Source organism: Nanorana parkeri, unplaced genomic scaffold, assembly GCF_000935625.1.
Source record: "Nanorana parkeri isolate BGI_ZX_2015 unplaced genomic scaffold, ASM93562v1 scaffold1693, whole genome shotgun sequence".
Lineage (NCBI taxonomy): Eukaryota > Metazoa > Chordata > Amphibia > Anura > Dicroglossidae > Nanorana > Nanorana parkeri.
Window position 1 is genome coordinate 134284 of NW_017307961.1, and position 26107 is coordinate 160390.

At 42.6% G+C, this 26107-nt stretch overlaps 2 protein-coding genes across 2 annotated transcripts in view; both read left to right on the plus strand.

Moving 5' to 3' along the window:
- Window positions 1–4992, plus strand: part of DPH6 (diphthamine biosynthesis 6) — an 89926-nt gene extending 84934 nt beyond the window's left edge. The window contains exon 15 of the mRNA XM_018571179.1: window positions 4852–4992. Within this exon, the coding sequence (XP_018426681.1) occupies window positions 4852–4970 (119 nt within the window). The 3' untranslated portion in view covers window positions 4971–4992. The remainder of the gene's footprint in view (window positions 1–4851) is intronic.
- A 13739-nt stretch (window positions 4993–18731) lies between these two features.
- ZNF770 (zinc finger protein 770) lies at window positions 18732–20732 on the plus strand. Its single transcript, XM_018571181.1, has one exon. It carries the CDS (start codon window positions 18780–18782, stop codon window positions 20730–20732), a length of 1953 nt encoding a protein of 650 aa, XP_018426683.1. The 5' UTR covers window positions 18732–18779.
- The last annotated feature ends 5375 nt before the right edge of the window (window positions 20733–26107 follow it).

Consider the following 26107-nt stretch of genomic DNA (forward strand, 5'->3'; position numbering starts at 1 on the left):
CAGCAAAGAGAGTATTGGTTTATGTTAAGGGTTTAATGTCACTTTAACCTGTACAGAACCCTTTCTTGTGCTACACAAGAATAATGTTGTCTTGAGGCCTAGGGCCTCTTATCTTTCCTGGGCGGTCTCTTCCTTCCACCTTAACCAGGCCATTGTACTACCATTTCTCTGTCCTGCACCTACACATCTGAAGGAGATTTCTCTCTTTTGTCTGCATGTGGTATGCACTGTTCTAGTTTATCTCTCAGCTACAGTTCCCTTTCTACAGTCCTGGCCAAAGGTTTTGAGAATGACACAAATATTAATTTTCACAAAGTCTGCTGCTTCAGTTTGTATGATGTCAATTTGCATATACTCAAAAATGTTGTGAAAAGTGATCAGATCAATTGCAACTAATTGCAAAGTCCTTCTTTGCCATGAAAATGAACTTAATCCCCGAAATAACATTTCCACTGCATTTCAGCCCTGCCACAAAAGGACCAGCTGACATCCTGTCTGAGATTCTCTCCTTAACACAGGTGTCAGTGTTGACGAGGACAAGGCTGGAGACCACTCTGTCATGCTGATTGAGTTAGAATAACAGACTGGAAGCTTTAAAAGAAGTGTGGTGCTTGAAATCATTGTTCTTCCTCTGTTAACCATGGTTACCTGCAAGGAAACATGTGCAGTCATCATTGCTTTGCACAAAAATGGATTCACAGGCGAGGATATTGCTGCTACTAAGATTGCACCTAAATCAACCATTTATTGGATCATTTTAAGAACTTCAAGGAGAGAGGTTCAATTGTTGTGAAGAAGGCTTCAGGGCGCCCAAGAAAGTCCAGCAAGCACCAGGACCGTCTCTTTAAGTTGTTTCAGCTGTGGGATCGGGGCACCACCAGTGCAGAGTTTGCTCAGGAATGGCAGCAGGCAGGTGTGAGTGCATCTGCACGCACAGTGAGGCGAAGACTTATGGAGGATGGCCTGGTGTCAAGAAGGTCAGCAAAGAAGCCACTTCTCTTTAGGAAAAACATCAGGGACAGACTTATATTCTGCAAAAGGTACAGGATTAGACTGCTGAGGACTGGGGTAAAGTAATTTTCTCTGATGAATCCCCTTTCCGATTGTTTGGGGCATCCGAAAAATACCTTGTCCAGGTAAGAAAAGGTGAGCGCTACCATCAGTCCTGTGTCATGCCAACAGGAAAGCATCCTGAGACAATTCATGTGTGCGGTTGCTTCTCAGCCAAGGGAGTGGGCTCACTCACAATTTTGCTTAAGAACACAGCCATGAATAAAGAATGGTACAAAATCATCCTCCAAGAGCAACTTCTCCCAACCATTCAAGAACAGTTTGGTGACGAACAATGCCTTTTCCAGCATGATGGAGCATCTTGCCATAAGGCAAAAGTGATAACTAAGTGGCTTGGGGAACAAAACCATCAAAATTTCGGGTCCATGGCCAGGAAATTCCCCAGACCTTAATCCCATTGAGAACTTGTGGTCAATCCTCAAGAGACTGGAGAACAAAACCCCCACCCCCACAAATTCTGACAAACTCCAAGCATTGATTAGTCAAGAATGGGCTGCCATCAGTCAGGATATGGCCCAGAAGTTGATTGACAGCATGCCAGGGCGAATTGCAGAGGTCTTCAATAAGAAGGATCAACACTGCAAATATTGACTCTGCATAAACTTGTTAACAACGTAATTGTCAATAAAAGCCTTTGAGGCTTATGAAATGCTTGTAATTATACTTCAGTATACCATAATAAAATATGACAAGAAGCTCTTAAAACACTGAAGCAGCAGACTTTGTGAAAATTAATATTTGTGTCATTCTCAAAACGTTTGGCCAGGACTGCACAGTCTAATTCTCTGTTTGATGTTATGTTGTAGGGGACAGCCTGCTTCTTGTTAATAATCGGTAGGTGGATTAGACAGCTCCTCATTCAAACTTATGATCTCCAAGGCAAGTTTCCCTGGTCAAAATGCACTCCAGTAGATCAGGCATCCGTTTCACAGGTGGCAAGGCTGCCACCTGGTCTTCTGTTCATACATTCATTAGGACTTACGAGGTGGATGTTCAGGCCTCAGCTAATAGCTTCGGTTGTAAGGTTCTACGGGCAGCTTTGTAGGCTCTTTTGAGCCCCTTCTGTTAACCAGTTGCTTTCTTTTTTTTCTTGTGGGCCTGTTTGTCTTTGTTTGCTGTGTGCCCACCTCTCAGTTAGACTGCTTTTAGAAGTCCTTATGTTCCAGAAAACCATCCTGTGTCCCATAATGTATGATAAGGAAGAAAATACGATTTTAGTCTTACCGGTATAATCTTTTTTTGGAGTACATTACGGGACACTCCTCCCCTCGTTTTTCTTTTCATCCGCTCATATATTTTCTTGCTGCAAAACTGAGCCATGCGGTGAGGGGGAGGGGTTATAATAGGCTGTCCTTACAGTTTTTTGTTTTGCCTCCTGGAGGTGGCAATATAACCCAATGTTCCAGAATTCTATCTTGTGTCCTGTAATGAGAGGTAGGGGAAAAAAACATGCTCATAGTACACCAGTGTGCCCCCCTCTATTTATCGTATTGAGAAGCCAGGCACTTTGACATTAACAGGACACTATTTGATCAGCGATCTACCATACAGCACCCTACATTGGTTTTATCAGCTGCATAGACCAGGACTCTGCCTTTAGTTTTGTATGCACGTTCTGCTGGTATTGATATATACAGTCTCTGTAGATAACAATTGTTTGGTTATGCTCCATATTTTCTTATTAAATATTGCTTCATATAATAACATTTGAGTCTATAAAGCCATAATTGTACAAATGGACAAAAAACCTATACGTAAAAGTGCGTTAGCGAGTGAGAACGATGTTTTAAAGTGTATTTCCATTTTTGCAGTCAAATTTGAGAAAACCCCTCCATATGTTCGTTATGTGCTCCTGTCCACACAGCATACTGAAAAATAACTTTAAAAAAATGTCTTACCTTTTTAGATGTTTTATGAAAGCAGGCAAGATGGCTGATTCCAGATTTTTCTAAGTCCTTTCACAGTGGTCTGTTCCAATGCAAAGACTTGGGACTGAAATTTGATGATTGTGTTTATCTGATAAGTTTCATTGACATACAATGGGCAAGACCCCTCACCCCTCACTGCCTTCCTAACATTTCAAAGCCATAGATGCGAGAAGAAAATATAACCCTTAAAACCCTAACCCAAGTATAAGTAATTTAAACTGACACATTTTTTTTACCTTATGCTTTCTGAATGGGAACATGTTACAAATCTAAAATAGGTGTTATCCCAATATGGCTGAGAAAGGGGAATTACATTTTAAAACATCTTATACAAACTTTTTACCTTACAGATCTACTGATGTTTGTCTTGATTTTCTAAGATGCCACAAGAGGCCCATTAGTGCATAAAACTTTAATCCCTATACATTATATATGCTGACTATGCAAATATCACAGGACTAATATTGCAACAGCGAAGAATAACATAATTGCACTAATTTCTTGGTCTAGGACAATGCAACTGCTTTGATAAAAACAGTTATTTAGCCATTTGTGTTTAACTTTATTATATATCTGTGGATTCCTCTATGCATTTGGGAGCGACAATGCATTTGCAGAACCTTAATATTCACACTCTACTGGAAGCACGACAGAACAGAGGTCTCCCACTACAGAGGGAACTGAAGGATTATGTTTTGCCAGGAGACAATGAATAGTCTCTATGTAACTTCCACACTGCCAGGGAACCAGTAGAGACTTGCTGTGTAATGATAATCTCCTTAGAATGAGAATTTTTTGTTGTGCTTTATTAATTCAGGGCCTGATGGGGATATTAGCAGCTCTTGAAATTGGAAAGGCCGGGAGCATTGCAATTTGCTGAATCCCAAAATGTTTCAAATGAGCAGATAAACAGCAGCAATAATTGGCCTTTATTAAATCAAGGAGTCGTTCATTACAAGTATCCCAGCTGTACCAGAAAGAGGGGAGAGGAGGGGGAGCCTGAGCATGTGCACTGTAAGAGAAATTCTTGTGAGAACCAGAACCACAGTCTAAGAGGCCTATTCAGTGAATTCATCACCTTTTATTCATGCACTTTTCCACTATTTGCTCTCTAGAGTTTCCTTCAATCTATAGAAATTGAAATTGAAAGTTTTAGTGCCCAAGTAGGTAAAAAAAACAATGAAATGGATTCAAGAAAGAAAACTTGTAAAGCTGCAGTGGGAACATAAAGTATGCACCCTTCAAAATTGGCATATTTTGCATTCACAAAAGCCATGAAGCCCATCAATCTTCCCTATAGGCAATACTGGAAACTTTCTGTGGCCATCTGTGTGTAAATCTGGAGCTAGGAGTTGGAGAGAGCTCCAGCAAAGGTAGTCCAGTCAGCAAAGGATCCAAACACCTGTAAGAGTGATGAAGCATGATGCCACCTAGTTAAGAGCACGGTGTGTGGGCAGGAAGTGTTTTTCAGGGTTTAACCCCTTCTTCTTACCCAGCCTTACTCCTGACTGCATCTTCATAGCGGCAGATTGTCAAGAATTGACCTATTAGCTTAATAACTTTGAGCAGTACTGCTGGTATTGTTAATCAGTAACATTTGTAAATTCTTTTAGGTAAGTCACTTAAGTCATAAAACTGAAATAGATACACAAAGAGAAAACATGTTGCTTCACCAGCACCGTTCAAAAGAGTCTTTACAAATCCACACAAAGACACTATAAAGGGGCATAATATAAAAAGACACTTTTCTTTGACATTAGTATGTATACCTAGTATTATCTAGGAATAGGATGTAGAATTGTTCAATGATTAGAACAGCATTTTTTTTCAAATGCATTTTTGTCTTTTGCAGATTTGCCGGTAATTCTGAAGAAGGTGTGGGGGGAGAATGCACCGTGTCTTGTGCTGGTTCCTGTAATAGATCTGCTCGGTCCTGAACTCCTAAACATGTCTATCTGGCTTAGTTGTTGATCTCGTGGAATGGTTCATCCAAATGTGGACTGAAAAGACCAAAAAAACTATAATCGTTGCTCTTTTGCCGGATCACAGCGAGTGTTGTAAAGTCTGTTATGAAGAATGCTAAAGGTTAAAAGTGTTACAAAATGATTTGTCTCAAAGTTTTAGATCATTTGAACTATTTTTGTATTTATATAAATTCTAGAATTTTTTGTATTAAACCACAACCAATGCAAAGATAGTGCTAGGATTTTAGATGAAGGGGGTACAACCTGAAAGCTTGTCCTGAAAATGTAACTATTAGCGCAAAGAAAAAGAAGTATCATGGGCAGTATTCAACTGCGTTGTTCTAAGTGCACTAATAGGGCTATAATCACCTTTACCGTTTCCAAGATACAGACTGCAAGATATTTTAATTTTGGAAAATATGCCAAAAATGTTTAGACTTTATAAAGCGGGCCATTACAAAATGTCTTTTTTACACCATATAACACATCACAAGACAAGGATGAAGATCCCAACAACACTGTTATACAAATACTAAAACTACCTTTTGTTCCTTAACTAAATTGCCTAAAACAAAGGAACCAAAATTCAGTATTTATCTCAAGTTCATAGTGGAATATAGAAGTGATATAGATACATTAAAGTGTACTGTCATGAAACAGCCCGCCCTTGACGAAACGCTAACCAGAGCGCGGTTTTCATTTGGTGGAGGAGGAGGGCTGTGCAGCAATTATTTACCACACACTTCTGCGACTCCTCAAGCTATCCTGCAAGCAACAATCCTTGTGTAACCACCTTCCCACTGCTCACACACCAAACACACAACTCACTGTAGTCTGCCACCAAATGCAGTTTGTCCACTAGGAAATTATACACACAGATCCTCGTCCATCAGATCTGCTGACTTATACACACTGATACTAATCTGCATGCAATTCGTAGTCACTCAAAGCAATTTCATACTGATTAACAGAGAGCTTACAACCGAACATACAGACACTGATGACAATGACCACTCTCTATAAGAGTATGAATACGTAGTTTAGTACACAGAAGGCCACTTATTCATTTTATAGTTTAATATCCCTAGGTGGGTAATGCATAAGAATGATATACAACAGTAAAAAGAAAGACCATGACATACAAAACTATGGTTATTGGCAATAAAATAAAATAGGGAAAAAAAACTTTACCATTGGGCAGTATTTATCCTGCTGGTGGGAGAACACTGGAAATCAGTAAATGCCATGTCTTTGGATACACTCTCCCAGACGAATACAACATTTATAAATCAGGCTACCCAATTTACTGTGAAATGGATGTGGTACAGATCCTTTAGCCAATCACCTCTGGTGGTGGTTTCTCTCTTCTGTAGTGGCAATTGGTTATTTGGGCCCCCGATTTCTGATGCCAGGATCAGGAGTGGGATTTCCAACACCAGGGCATCAACCCGATTGCAACAATTCCACTCACCGTATCGCTATTGGAAGCAGGCCCCAAATAACCATTTTTTGGGTCTGTAGGTAAGTGGGTAGAGCCGAAACCTATAATTTTATATGGGCATGTAGTTTGTAATATGTACTAGCTGAGAGAATCTGCTTCATCTCCCTACGACCGATACATTTGATTTTATTTGTGATGAAACGTAATTCCTCTGATCTATAAGAAGGGAGCCCAGTGTATATAGATCTCGTGTCCCCTGCCGTGGTTTGCAGCTACTGATGTCCAATCTTATCTGGCCAAGAACTTAGAAGGTGTGAGATTCTTCCAGCTGTCTATTCAAATTCTAATGTTGAATATCTGCCTCCTCTTGTTCCACTTATCAGGGAAATTATAAAATATCTTGTGATATTGATTCCCCTCTATAATTTAACATCACAGGAACCTATCAAGATAGAAATACACTATATTAACTGTCAAATCCAAATGCTTGGGTCAATCATCCTATCCCTTGGTTTACTTTTGCCTCAAACTTTTCTGGCTGCATACTTGTTAAGTGATTCATTAAGAGGTGACACAAGACTGAGGATGACACTCTAGAGCTTGTACCTTGAAAAACAAATGATCAATGGTGACTCCTATTTCTGTCTTGACAAGTTCTCATGAATATTACACCTATAGAATTTGACTTTTAATATGGTTGCATGTCACGAAATTGGTCACAAGAGGGCAGCAGTAGCAAGTCTATGTATGAGAAATAACACTGCATCTGGTGAATGTATACTAAACGTACTGTAGGTACACATCATCTATTAAATAATAATATACAGACAAATTTGTTAGCACCCTTCTACATAAAAAGAAAAAACAAAATAATGAAATAACATGACACTGACCAAATAAAAAAATGCATCCTTTATTGTTAATTCTATTTTTAAAGATACAATCTAAAAAAAGTTTTTAGGACACATCTCTCATCTGCTCTACGTGCTGCAATTATGAGCAATCAATGACCGTATGTAATTGCTTTGTATTTCACAACTGGAACAGCTGTCAAAATAGTCACACCTGTGTAAAATGTTGTTGAGTAAATACAATATAATGATGAATTGTTTCATTGCATTTACTATTTCATTTATTCATATTAATTGTGTGACCTTTGTTCTGCATATAACAGCAAAAAGTCGGGATCACCAGCAATCACTAGATAATGTTCAAATAATAACATCCATTAAAGGCCGTGACACACTGCACGCGAAGCCGTGCAGAGCGAAGCAAAGCTATCCGGCACGGAGCTTTGCGTGCAGTGTGTGAGCTGAGTGCAGTCAGATGATTGACTGCACCTTCAGCCAATCGGCTCGTGCTTAACAACCGGCCAGACGTCGCATACCGGCGCGCTGGTTTATTCGCGCGAGCCGATTGGCTGAAGTTGGAATTGTTGATCTCGGCACGCTCAGCTCCGCGAGCTCTCACCAGCTGAAGTGCCCAGGAGAAAATGACATGACACACTGCTCGCAAAGGCAGCGCGCCACCGCTCCGCGCTGCTTCGCGTGCAGTGTGTCACGGCCTTTATTCAGATCAATCGTCGCACATATCACAGTAGCCAACGTTTCGGGGCCACGCAGGGTCCCTCCATTAGGTCAATAATGTGGGCATTGCCCTAATGAAGGAACCCTGCGTGGCCCCAAAACGTTGGCTACTGTGATATGTGTGACGATTGATCCGAATAAATGGACGTTATTATTGAAACATTATCTACTAAGTGCTGGTGATCCCAACTTTTTGTTGTGTGATGCACACAGCGCCATCTGTGATTATCACTACAAGCACCACCATTGTAATTTGGGCCGGAGACGTTGTAAAGAGTGCAGGGGGACTTTACTGCTTTCTACGTTTGTTCTGCATATGACATCTTTTAACCCTTTTGCTGCCAAGGACGTACGTCGTACGGAGCTACAAAAGTGCTTCCAGCACATGGTATTTAAAAAAAAAATTCTAATCCTTTACATTAACCCTATTCAGCCCCAATTCCTCCCCTTTTCCCTTTTTATTTTCCTGTTTTTTTCTCTTTTATTCATTCATTTAGTTTGTTACTGTTTTTCAATGTTGCATAATAAGAAAATGCGCAAAAGGGAAACAAACGTCGCTTCTAATTTGCACATACCTTTGCCATGCATTGTACTAGAAACATCATTTTAGTGTTATTTTAGTTACAGTAAATCACTTTAAAAGAAAAACACTGGTCAAAACAGAAAACACTTTTTTCATTTTTTTTTTTACATGTTTGGTGTGTAAGCTGCTCAAAAAAATTAAAGGGACACTTTGAAAACACATCAGATCTCAATATGGAAAAATATAATGCTGGATATCTACTGTATACTGGACTGGGTAATGTGTTAGGAACGAAAGGATGCCACATCGTTTGATGGAAATGAAAAATTATCAACCTACAGAGGGCTGAATTTAAAGACACCCCAAAAATCAAAGTGAACAAATGATGCAGCACCATTATGCTGAAATTTCATTGCAGCAACTCAAAATGGTACTCATTAGTTTGTATGTCCCCCATGTGCTCTCATTAGGGGCATGCTCCTAATGAGACGACGGATGGTGTCCTGGGGTATCTCCTCCCAGATCTGGACCAGAGCATCACTGAGCTCCTAAACAGACTGAGGTGCAACCTGGTGGCTTCAGATAGACCGAGACATAATGTCCCAGAGGTGTTCTATTGGATTCAAGTCAGGCGAACGTGGGGGCCATTCAATGGTATCAATTTCTTCATCCTCAAGTAACTGGCTGCATACTCTCACCACATGAGGCCGGGCATCGTCGCGCATCAGGAGGAACCCAGGACCCACTGCACCAGCGTAAGGTCTGACAATGGGTCCAAGGATTTCATCCCGATACCTAATGGCAGTCAGGGTGCCATTGTCTAGCCTGTAGAGCAGGGGTCTTAAACCTCCGGCCCTCCAGCTGTGGTGAAACTACAAATCCCATGATGCATCTCTCTTCGGGAGTCATGTCTGTGGATGTGAGAATCTTGCAATGCCTCATGGGATTTGTAGTTCCCCCACTGCTGGAGGTTTGAGACCCCTGCTGTACAGGTCTTTGCGTCCCTCCATGGATATGCCTCTGCAGACTATCACTGACCCACCACAAAACCGGTCATGCTGAACAATATTACAGGCAGCATAATGTTCTCCACGGCTTCTCCAGACCCTTTCACGTCTCTCACATGTGCTCAGGGCGGGCCTGACAATTCTGGTGTTTAATGGGAAATGCCAATCGACCACGGTGCTGGGCAGTCAGCACAGGGCCCACTAGAGGACGTCTGGCCCTCAGGCCACCCTAATGAAGTCTGTTTCTGATTGTTTGGTCAGAGACATTCACACCAGTGGCCTGCTGGAGGTCATTTTGTATGGCCCTGGCAGTGCTCATCCCGTTCCTCCTTGCACAAAGGAACAGATACTGGTCTTGCTGATGGGTTAAGGACCTTCTATGGCCCTGCCCAGCTCTTGTAGAGTAACTGCATGTGCCCTGGAGTCTCCTTCATGCTCTCGGGACTGTGCTGGGAGACGCAACAATCCTTCTGGCAATGGCACGTATTGCTGTGCCATCCTGGAGGAGTTGGCATGCCTGTACAACCTCTATAGGGTCAAGGTATCACCTCATGCTACCAGTAGTGACACTGACTCTAGCCAAATGCAACACAAGTGAAAAACAGTCAGAAAGAGTAGGGAAAAAATGTCAGTGGCCTCCACCTATAAAACCATTCCTGTTGTGGAGGTTGTCTCATTGTTGCCCATCTAGTGGACCTGTTGTTAATGTCATTAACACCAAAGGAGCTGAAACTGATTAACAACCCCCCCCTGCTACTTAACTGACCTGATCAATATCCCAGGAGTTTCATTGACTTGATGCTATACTCTGATTAAAAAGTGTTTCTTACATTTTTTTTTTGAGCAGTGTATGTATTAGTTTGTTACGTCAAGTAATTACAAAGTTATTCCCAAATAAATGGGCTTATAGTGAATATACAAAACTTGACGTTGTCCATCAGGGGTATAGGGGTATACAGGTATGAGAGCTAAAGTAGTTAATTATAATCAGACTTTGCTTTTGATTTAACAGAACAAATAAAAATGGCATAGACAAAAATTATGTGACTCTTAATATTTTGTTGCACGACCTTTTAGAAGCAATCACTACAAACAATCGCTTCTGTGCCTGCCAACAGGTAGATTGAGCAAACTGATCCAGCTGATTTAAAGGGTGCTTTCTCTTTCCAGAGATGTTGAACAGGATTCAGATCAGGTCTTATAGAAGGCCATTTCATATTAGTCCGATGTTTTGTTCTTGGCCAATTTAGGGTGCTTTTAGCTATGTGTTTTGGGTCATTATTATAGTATTTATTTATTACAGGTATTTCTATTACAGGTATTTCTATAGTGCTGACAATTTAGGCAGCACTTTTCATAGTTGTACATTCACTTCAGCCCTGCCCTCAAGGAGCTTACAATCTAAGGTCCCCATCTCACATACAGGGCCAATTTAGACAGGAGCCAATTAACCTACCAGCATGTCTTTGTAGTGTGGGAGGAAACCAGAGTACCCGGAGGACACCCACGCAAGCACAGGGAGAACATGCAAACTCCTTTTTTTTAAGAATGATAGTACCCATAAACTTCTGCTGAGAGAGCTTTCTGGCAATGGACAGTATGTTTCACTCCAGAATTACTAGATAGTGTTGATATTTAATTGTGCCCTGCACAGATTTAAGGCATCCCGTGCCAGATGCAGCAAGGCAGTCCAACACATTACCCAACCTCCTCCATGTTTAACAGTAGGTGCAGTATTCTTTACTTTGAATGCTTCATTGCTTTGTCTGTAAACAGAGAGAGACAAAACTGGAGCTTTTTGACATCTGTCCAAAGGATATTCTCCCAGAAGTGCTGTGGCTTGTCAATATGTATTTCAGCGAACAATGGAGCCCTTCATCCATCACTTTTTGAAGGAATGTGAGCTTAAAAAATTAACCAATGTGGATGGTACGATTAGACATTCATGTACCTTTACTTTGGAGTCCAGCTTGTATCTCTGGAGGTTTTTCTTGGCTCTTTGTCTACTATTCGCACTATCCTGTTCAATCTGGGGGTGATTTTCTTCTTGCTGCCATAAACGGGGGGTTGGCTACACTTCCATGGACCTTAAACTTCTTAATATTTGCAATTGAAGTCTTAGGAACGTCAAGCTGCTTGGATATGGTCTTATAGTCTTTACGTTTAATATGCTGGCCTATAATTTTCTTTCTGCTCTCAGACAACTCTCTCCTTTGTTTTCTCTGTTCCATGTTCAGTGTAGTGTACACAATGATACCAAACAGCATAGTGACTACGTTTTTCATTTTTAACTATTCTGACTGACCAACAAATTGGTCCAGGCCATTTTAGAATATCTTTGAACAATAAACAATCAGTTATTTATTTTCACACTTTCTTTGCTTTACTCTATGACCTACCAAAGGCATGCAGGTATATATGAGACAATTGCTTTTCATTTAATCACTTTACAGGAGAAACAATGCATTGTTTCAATGAGATAAGGGCACTAACACATTTGTCTACGTCTGTATATCCTTGCCTTCATGCAAGTAATAGATCTTCACCAACCAGTGCAGCTATTTTAGATCTTATGTGGTTGATTTACCAAAGCAGGAGCTAAGAAAGCTGCCCCTTTTGTGGTCCATTTTATGGACATGTGTCATTTGTTTCAACTGCATTGACAATGTAATCTGATCCAGTGATACGTACACACATTTGTTTCTAGTTTTCAAAGTATGCCTGTCACTACTCCAGTGGTACTAGGTCAGGCGCCAGCTCTAGATTGCGAGTACCAATGAGTGATTATTGATATTTCTGTATGAGTTTTGTTGGAAAAAAGTTTGAGATTTATGGCAGATTTAACTCCGGGCAATTGTTTAATTTAATTAACTGCTCATTTTGGTCTAGCTACAAAAATAACAAAGTTATACTCGCCTGAACCTCTGAGCTGGCCAGCTGTGACAGTGCTCCCTGCAGCCATGGTATGTCCCTTGTCATTCTCACATCTACACAGTGTATAGGACGCAATGACACCTGGATCATTACACCGCTGCAGTGCAGGGGGGGAGACGCTGGCAGGACTGGTCTAAGAACAAGCGGATTTGGGTCAGTATAACTGTATTATTTTTAAGAACGAGCAGTTAACCCTTGCAGTGCGGGGGTTGCCCCACTGTAAGGGTTATTTTAAAAAAAATTGCCTGGAGATCTTCTTTAAATAAAATGTGTGGTTAGAAGTACAGAAGCTGCTATTGCAGACTTGTTTTGAAATGGCATACTGCAGGGCTGCTATCCTGCTACCACTTACTGAGTAATTGACCTGGAACAATTATATGTATAGTAGATATCGCAACACCTGATATATGTTTGTTCCAGGTTAGTGATTCACCAGGCAGAGAAAGGATAAGGATGTGCACTCTGAAACATGCACCTTTAAAAACAAGTCAGCCATTGGAGCTCCCAGAGGTTTATGTTAGTTTCTTTCTTCAGAAACCTAGCATTGCCTCGCAGAGGGCTCCTATGTGTATTTTTAGAACACAAAAGCTAGAACAATGTTTGTGATTTGGAGATGTTTTCACCAGTTGTTGCTTTTTTCATCAGTCTATCCTATTCAAATGATACATGTGGGGGAGCAGATATTATTAGCGATAAGAAATGCATATTTGTTTTCTTCCCCATAGCATATTTACTGCAAATGTTCATATATATGGATGTTTTATAAGATGTAATCAGGTTACAATGGCCCAGAGCCTGTTTGGAGCTGCCAACAAATGTGTTCACTGAGTAGGATATGTGCGCATATAGCCCAGTTCCACTTTAAAGTGTATGTCCACTTTTGCAAATTGGGATATCACCTACTTGTTACATGTTTCGATTCACAAAGCATATCTTAAAAAAATGTACACATTTATAGTCGCTCTTTTATGAAAGCTCCAAAACGGACGTTTTTCTCTGTTATGTAACAGCAAGGAGGGGGCTGGAGAGTTAATGTTTACCGCAATTAACCCTTCTGTCGTGTGTTGGCAGATCTCACCAGTTGTAAACTAGACTTGGACACTGTCCTAACAAAGGGTTAACAATCTACATTATTTGTTAGAGAGAGGGAATTTAGTCTGTCCCCACTTTGTGTCTCCACTTTCACGTTAAAAGAGAATTAAAGCCAAACCTTTTTTTTTTTTGGCTTTAGTCCTCTTTTGGGTCATAGGAGTACATTCACTAATGTTCACCTGTGATCCAAAGTCAATATCTAGCGGGCTAATGTCTACTATATGCTGACAGTACAGAGCCGCGCTGTAGCCGGGAAAGATCCCCACAATATTGTCAAGATCTACCCCACTGCCTGATTGAGAACTGGCCCTACCTCTCTAGAGCCAGCTGTGCCCCCTGTCGGTCTGATCCTCCAATGAGCACTGGTGGAACAGAGAGCGTAGGGGGAATCCCTTTGGGAGCAGTGATTGACAGTCACCACACTCTATGAGGTAAGGATGATCATGAGAAAAGTAAGGGATCAGCCCAGAACTACACGGTAGGAGCTTGTGAATGATCTCAAGGCAGTTGGGACCACAGTCACCAAACAAACCATTGGTAATCCAATACTCCACCATGGATTCAGATCCTGCAGCGCACGCAAGGTCACCCTCCTTAAGAAGCCACATGTACGGGCCCGTCTGAAGTTTGCCAATGAACATCTAAATGATTAAAAGAAGGATTGGGAGAAAGAGCTGCGGTCAGATGAGACCAAAATGGAGCCCTTTGGCATTAACTCTACTTGCCGTGTTTGGAGGAAGAAAAATGCTGACTGACCCTAAGTACACCAGCCCTACAGTCAAGCAAGGAGGTGGAAATATTATGCTTTGGGGCTCTATCTCTGCTAAAGGTATAGGCCGACTTTGCTGCAATGAGGGGCCAATGGACGGGGCCATGTATTGTAAAATCTTGGATGAGAACCTCCTTCCCTCAGCCAGAACACTGAAGATGGGTCGTGGATGGGTCTTTCAGCATGACAATTACCCAAAACATACTGCCAAGGCAACAAAGCAGTGGCTCAAGAAGAAGCACATTAAGGTAATGGAGTGGCCTAGCCAGTCTTCAGACCTTAATCCTATAGAAAAGGTATGGAGGGAGCTGAAACTTCGAGTTGCTAAGCCACAGCCAAGAAACCTTAAAAGGATTTAGAGTGGACCAAAATCCCTCCTGAGATGTGTGCAAACCTGATGACCAACTACAAGAACCGTCTTACCTCTGTGCTTGCCAACAAGGGGTTCTCCACCAAGTACTAAGTCATCTTTTGCTTGGGGATCCAATACTTTTTTTACTCACTGAACTGCAACTCAATTTATAACATTTGTATCGTGTTTTTTTCTGGATTTTTGGTTGATATTCTGTCTCTATCATTTAACATACACCTATGATAAAAATGATAAACCTTTCATTTCTTTGTAAATGGGCAAACTTACAAAATCTGCAGGGGATCAAATAATTATTTTCCTCACTGTATATGAGAAAAAGAAAAACCAGTCCACTATGAAAAATTATACAGCTGACAAATTATAAAAAAAAAAGTAAACCAGTTTTACTGTGCAGGGCCATGGTCATGCACGCACAGGCTAAGGCAAAAGGTCAAAGCAGGAATCCGATTCAACATTTTATGTATTCTAATCTGCTACCATAATTCAAGTGACACTAAACTCAGGAGTTATATCTTAAAAATGCATTCAGGTACTTAAGATACGTTTTTGTTAATAGTTAATTTGTCTATCACTCGGCTGTAGATCCTCAAATCATCTCTGAATTGGTGCTGACACTGTCCTCCCTTCTGGAGGGTGGCTACTTTTGTCCCCCATGGTCCCTGTGTGTGTTGTAAAGTAGCTACCACTCCAAGCTCGCTCCCGTGATGGATTACAATCACATGTTTAGTACTGATTTGTACTGAGATTGTAGTTCATTACAGGAGCATGTCTGGAGCAATTGCTACTTTACAACACACACAGGGACTATGGGGAACAAAAGTAGCCCCCCTCCAGAAGGAAGAAAAGTGTCGGTAGGAATTCAGGGATGATTTGGGGATCTACAGCAGAGTGATACACAAATAAGATACATTTTTGTTAATAATTAAGGGACTTGAAAACTCAGGAGTTAAGTTTTAACTGAGTTTAGTGTCATTTTAAGCCACCCTCTGTCTAAAAAAAATGTATAATATATTAGTAGAGACTACAAAGGGAAATGTTATGTGGTACAAATTGAAAATAGTGTTCTGGCACTATAAGAGAAAAGAAGCTGTGATAATGGAGCTGATAATACTCTTTTTAGCCACCTCCAGTGGCTAAAAAAAAATAAACATGTTGAATTGTATGTGCATAGAGTTGCACAGAGAAGTGTACATAGACGTTGCAATAGACACAGATGGGAATTTATCAAAATTGGAGCAGACAAAATCTGGAGCAGCTGTGCATGGCAACCAAACGGCTGCTCTTCTACCTTCCCCAGCACTGGTCCCTTGCAGTGGCCTGCATATGTTGACAACTCGCCTGCTGGCTCTCCTTATGTTAAAGTGACATTAAAGGCTCCCCCCCCCCACCCAATATTAGTGTAAGGAATTACCCTAAATGATGCCTCTTTATTCGATCAGCTTCTTCCTTACTGTCCTTTTCAGCTGTCCCTCCAGCGCTGGTGCGGGTCTCCGATCCAGTGCTGACTCCTCTGCCCTCCTCTGATGTCCCACGTTATCTGTGCGGGTGCACGCTGCTCCATAGACTTACCCTGTGTCTCCTCTCGTCTCCCGGCCGAACATATGAACTGCGCATGCGCCCGCCCCAAGATCCATTGCGGCCACCGAGACTCTTCAGATGTTCGGACGGGACCGTGCAGCGAAGACACAGGTAAGTTTAAACCGGTTTCAAAAGGCTTATTTTTTTTTTCGTTTTTGCTTGCTAGCAGTAGATATATGCAGAAAAATGGGAGGGTTTAATAACCCTTTAAGATCAATGACAGTGTTGTCACAGTTGACATTGCCAGGTGCCACAGAGAGAGGTTCGCAGGAGGGCTCATCAAAATTTTGCTATGGGACCAGAGGTGTAACTAGAACCTTCAGGGCCTCGGTGCAAGAAACCATGAAGGCCCCCCCAACCGCCATGGCACCTCATGGTTAACAGGAAGGCTGTCGAGGTCCCCAGCAAGCGCGGGACCTCAGGCAGCCGCTTGTTTAACATTTTAGTGCCGGTGTTCTGTCGAGATCGCTGACCCAGTATCTGCGTTTGCGACGGGATTAACGAGGAAACCGGCATTTATTTACAAAGTATTTGTGTGTAATGGTTAATGGTGACCGCTTATAATATGCCGTCCATGGCAGTAAATGACGGATGGAATATTATTAACAGTCACAATTAACAATTTAAACGAAATGCTTTGTAAATGAATCCCGGTTTCCTCAATAATACCGATCTGTGTGTAAGCGCAGATGCTGAGGTCGGCAAATTTGACTACATCGGCGTTCTCGACAGAACACCGGTATCTGCATTTAGTATTTTCACGAGTATGAGTACTCGTGAAAATGCCCAGTATTGGCAGTGGTGTATCCCTACTTAAAAATATAATGCATTGCTGGGACTTGTAGTCCTACATAGTTGGTACTATTCTGCATTGCTGTATAATCATCATACAGCAATGCAGACCACCAGCTATGCGGGACTACAAGTCCCAGCAATACATTATAAGTCAGCTATGCAGAATGCTACCAGCATCCCCCCACTATAATGCATTGCTGGGACTTGTAGTCCTACAGAGTTGGTGCTATTCTGCATTACTATATAATCATCATACATCAATGCAGAATACCAGCAGCTATGCACTACACTGCTAGGGTTCACTGCTTATTTTTGTCTACGGGTATAGTGTAAAGCAGTTTTACTTATCTGATCACCTGGTAGTCATCACTCCCTTCTCTCCCTTTTACTCCGGCCAGTGGACTGTCCCTCGGCATCCTTACATATAAAGCAGGACTCTGGTCCCTGCATTAGACATAATGACGCCAGCAGGCCTCCAACCACCGGAGTGAAAGGGAGAAGAGGCTACAGGAGCAGGGATCAGGTAAGTTAAAGTGCTTTACTCAGGTACGCTAGACCAGAGGTGGGCAAACTCAAGTCCTCCAGCTGTTGTGGAACTTTTAATTCCATGAGGCATCACTCCCAGGGTGCTGATAGTGCAGGGGCATCCAGAGACATGGTGTCACCTGCACCAGACACTGGGTGATACCCAGCCGTGATGTCATCGAACACACGCATGATGACGGCTCGCGCTGTTACCTATCGACAGCTAACTTTGTGATGGATGCCAGCAGAAAGAGGAGGGGGACGTTCATCCGGTGGGATAAGGTATTCCGCTGGGTCCTCTCCTCTCTTGTCAACTTTTCAGAGGTGGTGACACCAAAATGACTGCCAGTCATTTTGCTTTTTACCCCCTCCAATGGTGTCACCCTGATGAGGGCTGCACCGCCCTAGCGACGCCACTGCTCCAGTGACTAGATCAGAGTCAGCTACCTGCCTCTCATCCACCTCAACATAAATAGAAACGTTTGGCCATGCTAAACATTACTGTTTTGTTTATAGCATTTGCTGCCCACATAGGCAACTGACCACCACTAGAATGAGCACACACACTCCCCCTACCCCTCTCACTGGACCACATGGCGATAGGAAGGGCAACAGGATCATTTAATGCTGTTGGTGTTGAGCTATACAACTGTGTACGTTTACACCCTCGATAAGTGCACAGTCCGGGGACAGACATAACAGAGAACATGGAATCACTTGTGCTCCACTACACTGCAAGGCTCCCCATGCCGCCTACGCAACACATGCGGCAACTCTCCAGCAGGGGGCGCCGGCTACTAATGGCATTTGCGGCGATTCAAAGATGGCTGCCGGCGCTTCAGGCTCCGTTCAATGTCGTCAGCTGACTGACATTGTGACTCCTCACACAGGCAGAAGATTTCCGGGTGCAGAATATGGTTGCTGTCCTCACCTCACCCTAAGGAGTAGCTGCACAAAACACCAGAATCCCGGGAAAGGTGTGCGGGCAACGTACAGAGACTTCCAGCAGTGCGGTGCCAGCAGGGAGCAGAGGCAGCCCTGGAAATGATGTGCTGAGTCTGTGCGGGGAGAATGTACACAGAGAGGTGATATTTGCAATGATCAGCCATTGACAATCCAGGCTTCCACCTCTGAGTCTAGTGTCATGTGAAGACAAGTAAGCTGCTGCTGTACCACAGGCTGATCCAGGAAACATGTTGAAGTCCCAGCAGATGAGGGCTCTCATGAAAGCCCCAAGGAAGCGGCCATACAGCTGCGACACTTGCACCAAGCAGTTTGAAACCCCTTCTAAACTGGCAAGACATTACCTGACCCACACCGGCCAAAAGCCCTTCCAATGCCTGGACTGCAATAAGACTTTCCGTCAGTTGGTGCACCTAGAAAGGCACATGGTGACCCACAGTCTCCCATTCCAGTGTAATGTCTGTCACCGCCACTTTAAAAACGCCGACGCATTTTCCAAGCACCAGCGCCTGCATGTTGAGGGTGCTCGGCTGAAAGGGAGGATGACCAAAAAGCCTGCGGGCTCCCGCCGGAGGAGATGCCTCTCTCTCCCGCTGCATTGTTTCGGGTGCCAGAGGACATTTGAAAGTGAAGAAAAGAGACTACTCCACCAGTGCGACTTTGTGAACATCGCTGCTGCCTTCAGGAAGCCAGAAACTCAGCATTGTGGCTTGTGTGACAAGGTGTTCCCCTCCCGCTCCAAGCTGGAGAGACACCTCATGATCCACACTGGCCAGAAACCATTTGCCTGTGTTCTTTGTGGAAAAGCCTTCAGGCAGAAAGCTCATCTCAAAATCCACGAGCTGACCCACACTCAGGAGAGGCCTTTTCAATGCAGTCTGTGTTTCAAGTCCTTCAAGTCACCATACCAACTTCTCAAGCATGGAAAAATGCACGCAACCATGTCCACTGTTCAAATTAATGTGGGGATTTCTGCAACCGCACCTTTGCAAGTTAAGGAGGAGCCCGATGAGGTTATTCCTTTCCAGTGTTCCTCATGTCACCAGGGCTTTGATAGCCAGCAGACCCTGGACAATCATATCTGCGAGGGAATGAACACACATGTAACAATAACTTGTCCCATAAAGAGTTGTGACTCGGCATCTGTGAAAAAAACAAAAAGACACGGTATGTATTTGGACCCTCACAGCGAAATATTTCCCGCCGACCCTGAACCATCTGAGAGTCTGCTAAAGACTGAACTGGAGGACACACAACACCGTGACCCTGATGCACCTGAATGCCAGCAGTTTGTTGTCCCCAGAAATATATTGCAGCTGTATCCACAACAAAAAGTGAAACCTCCCAGAAAACCATTTGGACAGTCTCATCTGCTTCTTGGAAGACGCTTTAGAAACCAACATTTAAATGATAATAGAACGGTGGGGAATAGAGATGCTGGAACTATGCACAACTATGGGAAAGGAGACCCTGGAGATGTTAGGGACACGTTTCACCACTTTCTGCAGCAGGCACAAGGCATTTTACTGCCAAGGCACAAAGCCAGGTGCGACCGCTGTGAGAAATCCTTCCCTTCCATGTCCAAGCTGCGTAGGCACTACCTCATCCACACCGGACAAAAGCCCTTTTCATGCATTGCGTGTGGAAGGGGTTTTAGTCAGTCTGCCCACTTAAAGCGACACCAGGTGACCCACGCAGAGGAAGACCATCTGTACAGGTCACAGGTTGCTTTGGGTGATTATCATTCTTCATTTAATCAGTGGCAAGAAAACTCAAGTTACCAGTTACACCAGCACTCTTGTAGACCCATTGAAAACAGCCAAGACTTTAGTGAAATTACTTTTGTTGTCCCTGATATAAAAGTAGAAGCAGGAACAGCTGATTTGCCTGAGGTTATTAAAAAGTCAGCGGTTACTAAGAGGGCAAGGATAACTTTGCCAAGAGCTCCTAATGCTAAATCCAGCCAAGAAAGGCCGCTGCAAAAAACGAGGACGCGAGCAGTTCAGAATAGGTATAGATGCAGTGTGTGCTCCAAGAGTTTTCATACACCTTCCAAACTTGAGCGCCACCTTCTTACACATTCTGGCCAGAGGCCTTTTGTGTGCCAGGAGTGCGGCAAATCCTTTCGCCAGGATGCCCACCTAAAACGACACATGGTTACTCATGTTAAAGTGCCGGAATAGGTGGTTGACTCTGGGCTTCTGTAAATGTCCATTTTCACAGGGGTTACAGAGTGGCCATGTTTTCAGGTCTTGTTGTTTATTTAGAAATAGACTGTCAAATGAAGCTCAGTCATTACCATTGATTGCTGTTGTTTCCTGCTCTGTGTATTATTTCAAATGTGTTTAATTATTTTACTGATCTGTGGATGTATATTTCAGATAAAAACTATTTCTGATTTGGAAAGTCTGATTCCATTAAGCAGGAGTGGGATATATTGTGCAAAAAAGCTTGAAGAACATTCAATGTTTTTTCTTTAGATAAACTCTGTAATAAGTTTTGAAGGCAAATGCAGGATACCCTTGTAAGCGGCGTCAGATGGGAGGAGCTGGCCTTTTTGCCGTGACTACATACTGTTTTGGATGCTTTGTTATAGATTCCACTTAAAGAATATCTGCTGTATGGATCTTACATGTGGCTGCAAGAAGGCCATACAGGGCACATACTGGTGTATATTTCTTGCCAAGAGTAACAGGCTCACTATATCACTATATAGCTGCGTGCAGGCAGTCTGTACAAATCAATGTCAGGCTGGCTGAATACGCAGCTTTATAGATATGTGTGAAAATCGCACTGTTTACATGTGTACATGGGCGTACGAGGACTCACTGCCCTGAACTCATAACCTCTGCATCCAATGCAGTATGTAAGCCAAGGTACACATGTAAACAGTGGGTTTTGTGTAAATACCCATATAGTCCCGTTTTCAGCCAGCCTGGCTGCATGCAATTGTGTGATGAAGCTGTCATTATGATGACACTACGATGTGTGCTGTACGGCCCTCTTGCTGCCATGTGCAAGAACAATAAGTCTTATAAAAAGCTGAAGTTTGGATTTAGGGTGATAACATTTATTGGCTAACTAAATAATACAATAACAGCTAAGTAATACAAGCTTCAAGGTATACATGCATCAGCTTGCCTGAAGAAGAGGTCTTGAAAGCTTGCACTACACTCTAATTAGATAGCAAATAAATGGTGCCACCCTGACTCCAAATTCCACTTTTGTCGATGGCTAACATGGTACCCTTCTGCAACCCATCTTAGAGTAGAGAAGGGTTAAAACCCCCTCTGCTTTTTACTGCCTGATACCCATTGGGGGAGATTTCCATTCACTTACTGTCGCAGCGGTACAACAGTAAGTGAGAGGAAATCTCTCCTAAGTGAGGAGGTATCTTATGTTGTTACTGGAATGAGTGTCTCCATTGCAAGATTTACGTTTACCTGTTGTTGCAGTGACAATTGTAAATTGCCCCGTCACTTTCTGCTCCAGTGACAATGGTCAACCTGGACAGATAGGTGAATTTCACCAACATGGACACAGACAGGAATAACAACTTGACAGGTTTAACACTTCCACACTCTGTGCACAGCCAAAAATAAGTTTTGGCTTTAGATGTGATTTAAAGAAACCCATCATTAGAGGAATACCAGGCTCCTGAAAAAGCTAGTCACCTGTGTCCGTGGCTTCAGTAGTTGGAGCCAATGACATTCAAGTATCCACAAGTATGCTGATGATGAGGACCTCTGACTTTTCTGATCTGCATTTCTGTTCCAGGTCAGTGATTCAAAGTGCATTAAAGTCATGAGAGAAATACATTGCCTGCCAATTCTGATCACAAGAGATCAGTTCTTACTCCAGTTGCTGCATTTGTCTGTGACTTAGAAAGCACTGAAGCCAGAAACAAACAACTATAGGAAACGCAGTGAGCCAGGAAATGACATTCCTATACAATCTGCTTCATATGCTGTTCTATATTCTGCTGACTGCAGATGGAAAGGTAACATTTCAAGAGACCCTGTCACCACTGGGAGAAAATGAAAGCAAAAGCACCCTGTGGAAGAGAAAGCCATTATGCATACCTGTCTGGTGGTGCTCCTATTCCATGGTGACAGGGTTGCTTTAATAACATTTAACTACAAAGGTTTGTGGGAAAACGTTGTGATTCCCTTTAACATGAATCTGTGCTTTGCCTATGCCCATTACAATCCTGTGAACACAGTCCACGCAGGGCTTGTGGCGGTTGACTTCGATAGTCAAATGTACTGTGCTTTTCAAATTAAGTTTAGGAAATCATTTAGAATTAATTTCATGTTCAGTTCACTTTCCACAGCTACCCTTGCATTACAAATGGTTTATAGTAGTTGTTAGGCTTCTAATATAATGACATTTGGAAAGTGGATGGGAGTTAGCATTGTCAGGTGGATGCTAAGGACTGGGCATAGTGGTTAGCGCTTCTGCCTGTAAAGTGCTGCGTAAATTGTCGGTGCTATATAAATACCTGTAATAAATAAATACTCCTGCTATTTATGAAAGAATAAGACTCAATCACCTGGGTGGATAAAGCCCAAAACTTTAGCAGGGCGTTCCCTAAAAGGTGTAAAGAATCCATTCTGTGACACTGAGCACAAGCGCCCCCTCATAACTGGGTTTGGGTGGTCTACATTGTGATGCCCTGAGCATTGAGTTTCAGGTCTTGTCCTGCAGTTTCTTCTATCCAGGTACAGTATTCCCTTTTTCTTATGGCTACAAGTAGAATGGTGACTTGCAGGTAAGTGACACTTACTCAACAAATTCACTCCAGGCCTCCTCACCAATACTATGTATGTAAAACAAAAATGTAGCAATCAATATGTATAACGGATGGAAAACCAGTGCTGGGGGAGATATATAGACTGCCCTGACTGTCTTCTTCTGGCTGTCTGGCTTTCCATGCTGATCCTCTGGCCATAATACTTTGAATCACTAACCTGGAACAAGTATGTAGACCATGAGTTCTGACTTTACTTTCTGCCTGCTTTCTCTGAATTATGGACTTAGGAAGTATTGAAGCCAGAGACAAATATGAAGGTAGGTTTGTCAGAAGGAGGTCAGCATTTACTGTCTGTACTGGTTTTATTTACCGTATTTTTCCGTGTATAAGACGCTACTTTTTCATAAATATCTTTATCTAAAAATAGATGTGCGTCTTATACACGGGGGCCGCGGTTTTGAAAGTGCTGATAACACTGCAAACTAGCCTCACGGATTACAGAGACAAGATAACAGTTCTCCTCCAGTCATAAATCTTTTGAACCTGACGTGAGCTGTTGCTGGGGAGATCATGTAGGCAGGGCCCAGAGCGGTAATGTCGGAGCATTCTGTGACCATAAAAATGTCAGAAAGTGAAAAACAACCTGTAAACTCTCTAAACTCATGGTATGGTGTCAAACAAGAGGTGATTGTGAAGTCCTTCAAGAAATGTGGAATCAGCAATGCCATGGACGGAACTGAGGATGATCTTGTATATATAGACAGTGACTCAGCAGACAGCAGTGATGCAGCAGAAGTTGAAGACACTGATATGTTTGAAGCTAAAAGTGATGAAGAAATCAGTGATGCAACAGAGGCTGAATAAAGTGATTGGCTCAGAGGTAAGTGTGATGCATAATATCATTTAAAATATTGATTTCTGAATTTTGGGTAAGAAAAGTTGGGGGCGTCTTATACATGGGGGCGTCTTATAGACGGAAAAATACGGTAATACTAGTTTACCTGTGTCTGCCTTCTGTTATGTTTTCACCTATTTTAGAAGAAAACATATGAAGCCTTTCATAGACAATGTCCTTCTTCAGTGAGCTGTGGACACGTACACGCCATTACACAGGAATACTTCCACCCAAGTAAGAACTTTGTAATGCCAACATGTTCCTAAGGTATATGGTTCTAATCGGTTTAAATCACTGATGGTAACATAAGCACATGTATTTCAGTAGCTCACACTCAAAAACAAAAGAACACATCACCATACATTATGTAAGTTTACTGGTGATTTCTGTGCAGACTTTTGCTCTGCTGTATGGGCCTCATGTAGCGTAAAGCTGGATGAATGCCATTCGCATGGCATTACATAGGAAGAACATAGGAATTTCCTATGCTTTATCCTGGGCGGAAGGTTAATACCTGTGCCCCACATGCTGACTTTAAGTTTTTGGCTGCACTTTGAATGGTTCGTCTAGGAGTAACTGGCATACATTGGGACATTCACATCCACACAGATAGAAATGGACATGTGAGTCAAACACAGCCCTGGCCTAGGTAACCTTTTCCTAACCCAGCTACTTGTAATAATTGAAATGCCTTCATAGAGCAGCCTTGAATGGAGCACCTAAGAACAGTATCGCACTTGATGGTGCAGTGCACTGACAAGCCTTTTCCCTTGTAAGAACTTAAAAAATGACCCATTATTTAATATGCTGAAGTTTAAATGGCACTTCCATGAGATGGCAGTCCCACTTGGTTCAGGATACTCTGAGTCTCTTTGCCCCACTGGGCGGAGAGATTGCTTTATGATGCAGTCCCTGACAGGAGGACAACGTATCTCTTACATTGACACTTCAAGAGCATGTCTCAGCCTCCCTAAAGAGATCAGCACAACTAATGCACAGGCACCAGTAAAGGTACTTCCAGGCATGTTCTATCATACTCATTGCCAAGACCATATAAGACTCCATCTAGGATGCCCCTGTGCCGATCTTTGACCAGTTCCAGGACAGAGTCCTATGCAGCTAGAGTAGCCACCAGTCTCATACAAAGTTCCATGCAAAGGGGATCCATCATCTCTATATACACTATATTGCCAAAAGTATTGGGACGTCTGCCTTTACACGCACATGAACTTTAATGGCATCCCAGTCTTAGTCCGTAGGGTTCAATATTGATTTGGCCCACCCTTTGCAGCTATATCAGCTTCAACTCTTCTGGCAAGGCTGTCCACAAGGTTTAGGAGTGTGTCTATGGCAGGGGTGCCCATTAGGTAGATCGTGATCCACCAGTAGCTCTCAAAGCTGATGCTGGTAGATCACGAAGGGTGTGAATGGTGGCCCCTTTATTCCATTTTGGTATATTTATTTAGCTGTGCACACATGATTACCTATTAGCCTGAGTCTGCTGAGTCAAGTTCCCTGACACCTTTCTGGTGGTTGAAGTGCTATGTATTAGACATGTGCACTGCCAAAAAATTTGTTTCGTTTCGTTTTAAATTCGGATTTGTGTTATTTCGTTTTTCGGGATTCGGGTGTGAAAGTCAATTCAGATTCGGAATTCGGATTCAGACGAAATTCGGTAGCGTTAGTTCAAACGTTCGTTTCGTATTCTGTTCTTATTCGTTTCTTATTCGTTTCGTATTCGTTTCGTTCGTTCGTTTGCAGCAAAGTGACATTTGAAGGGGGAAAAATATTTTTCTCCTTCTCTAATGTCACTTTGCTCCAACGAACGAAACGAATAAGAACAGAATACGAAACGAACGTTCGTACTAACGCTACCGAATTTCAGAAATGGAAATTCGGATTCGTTTACA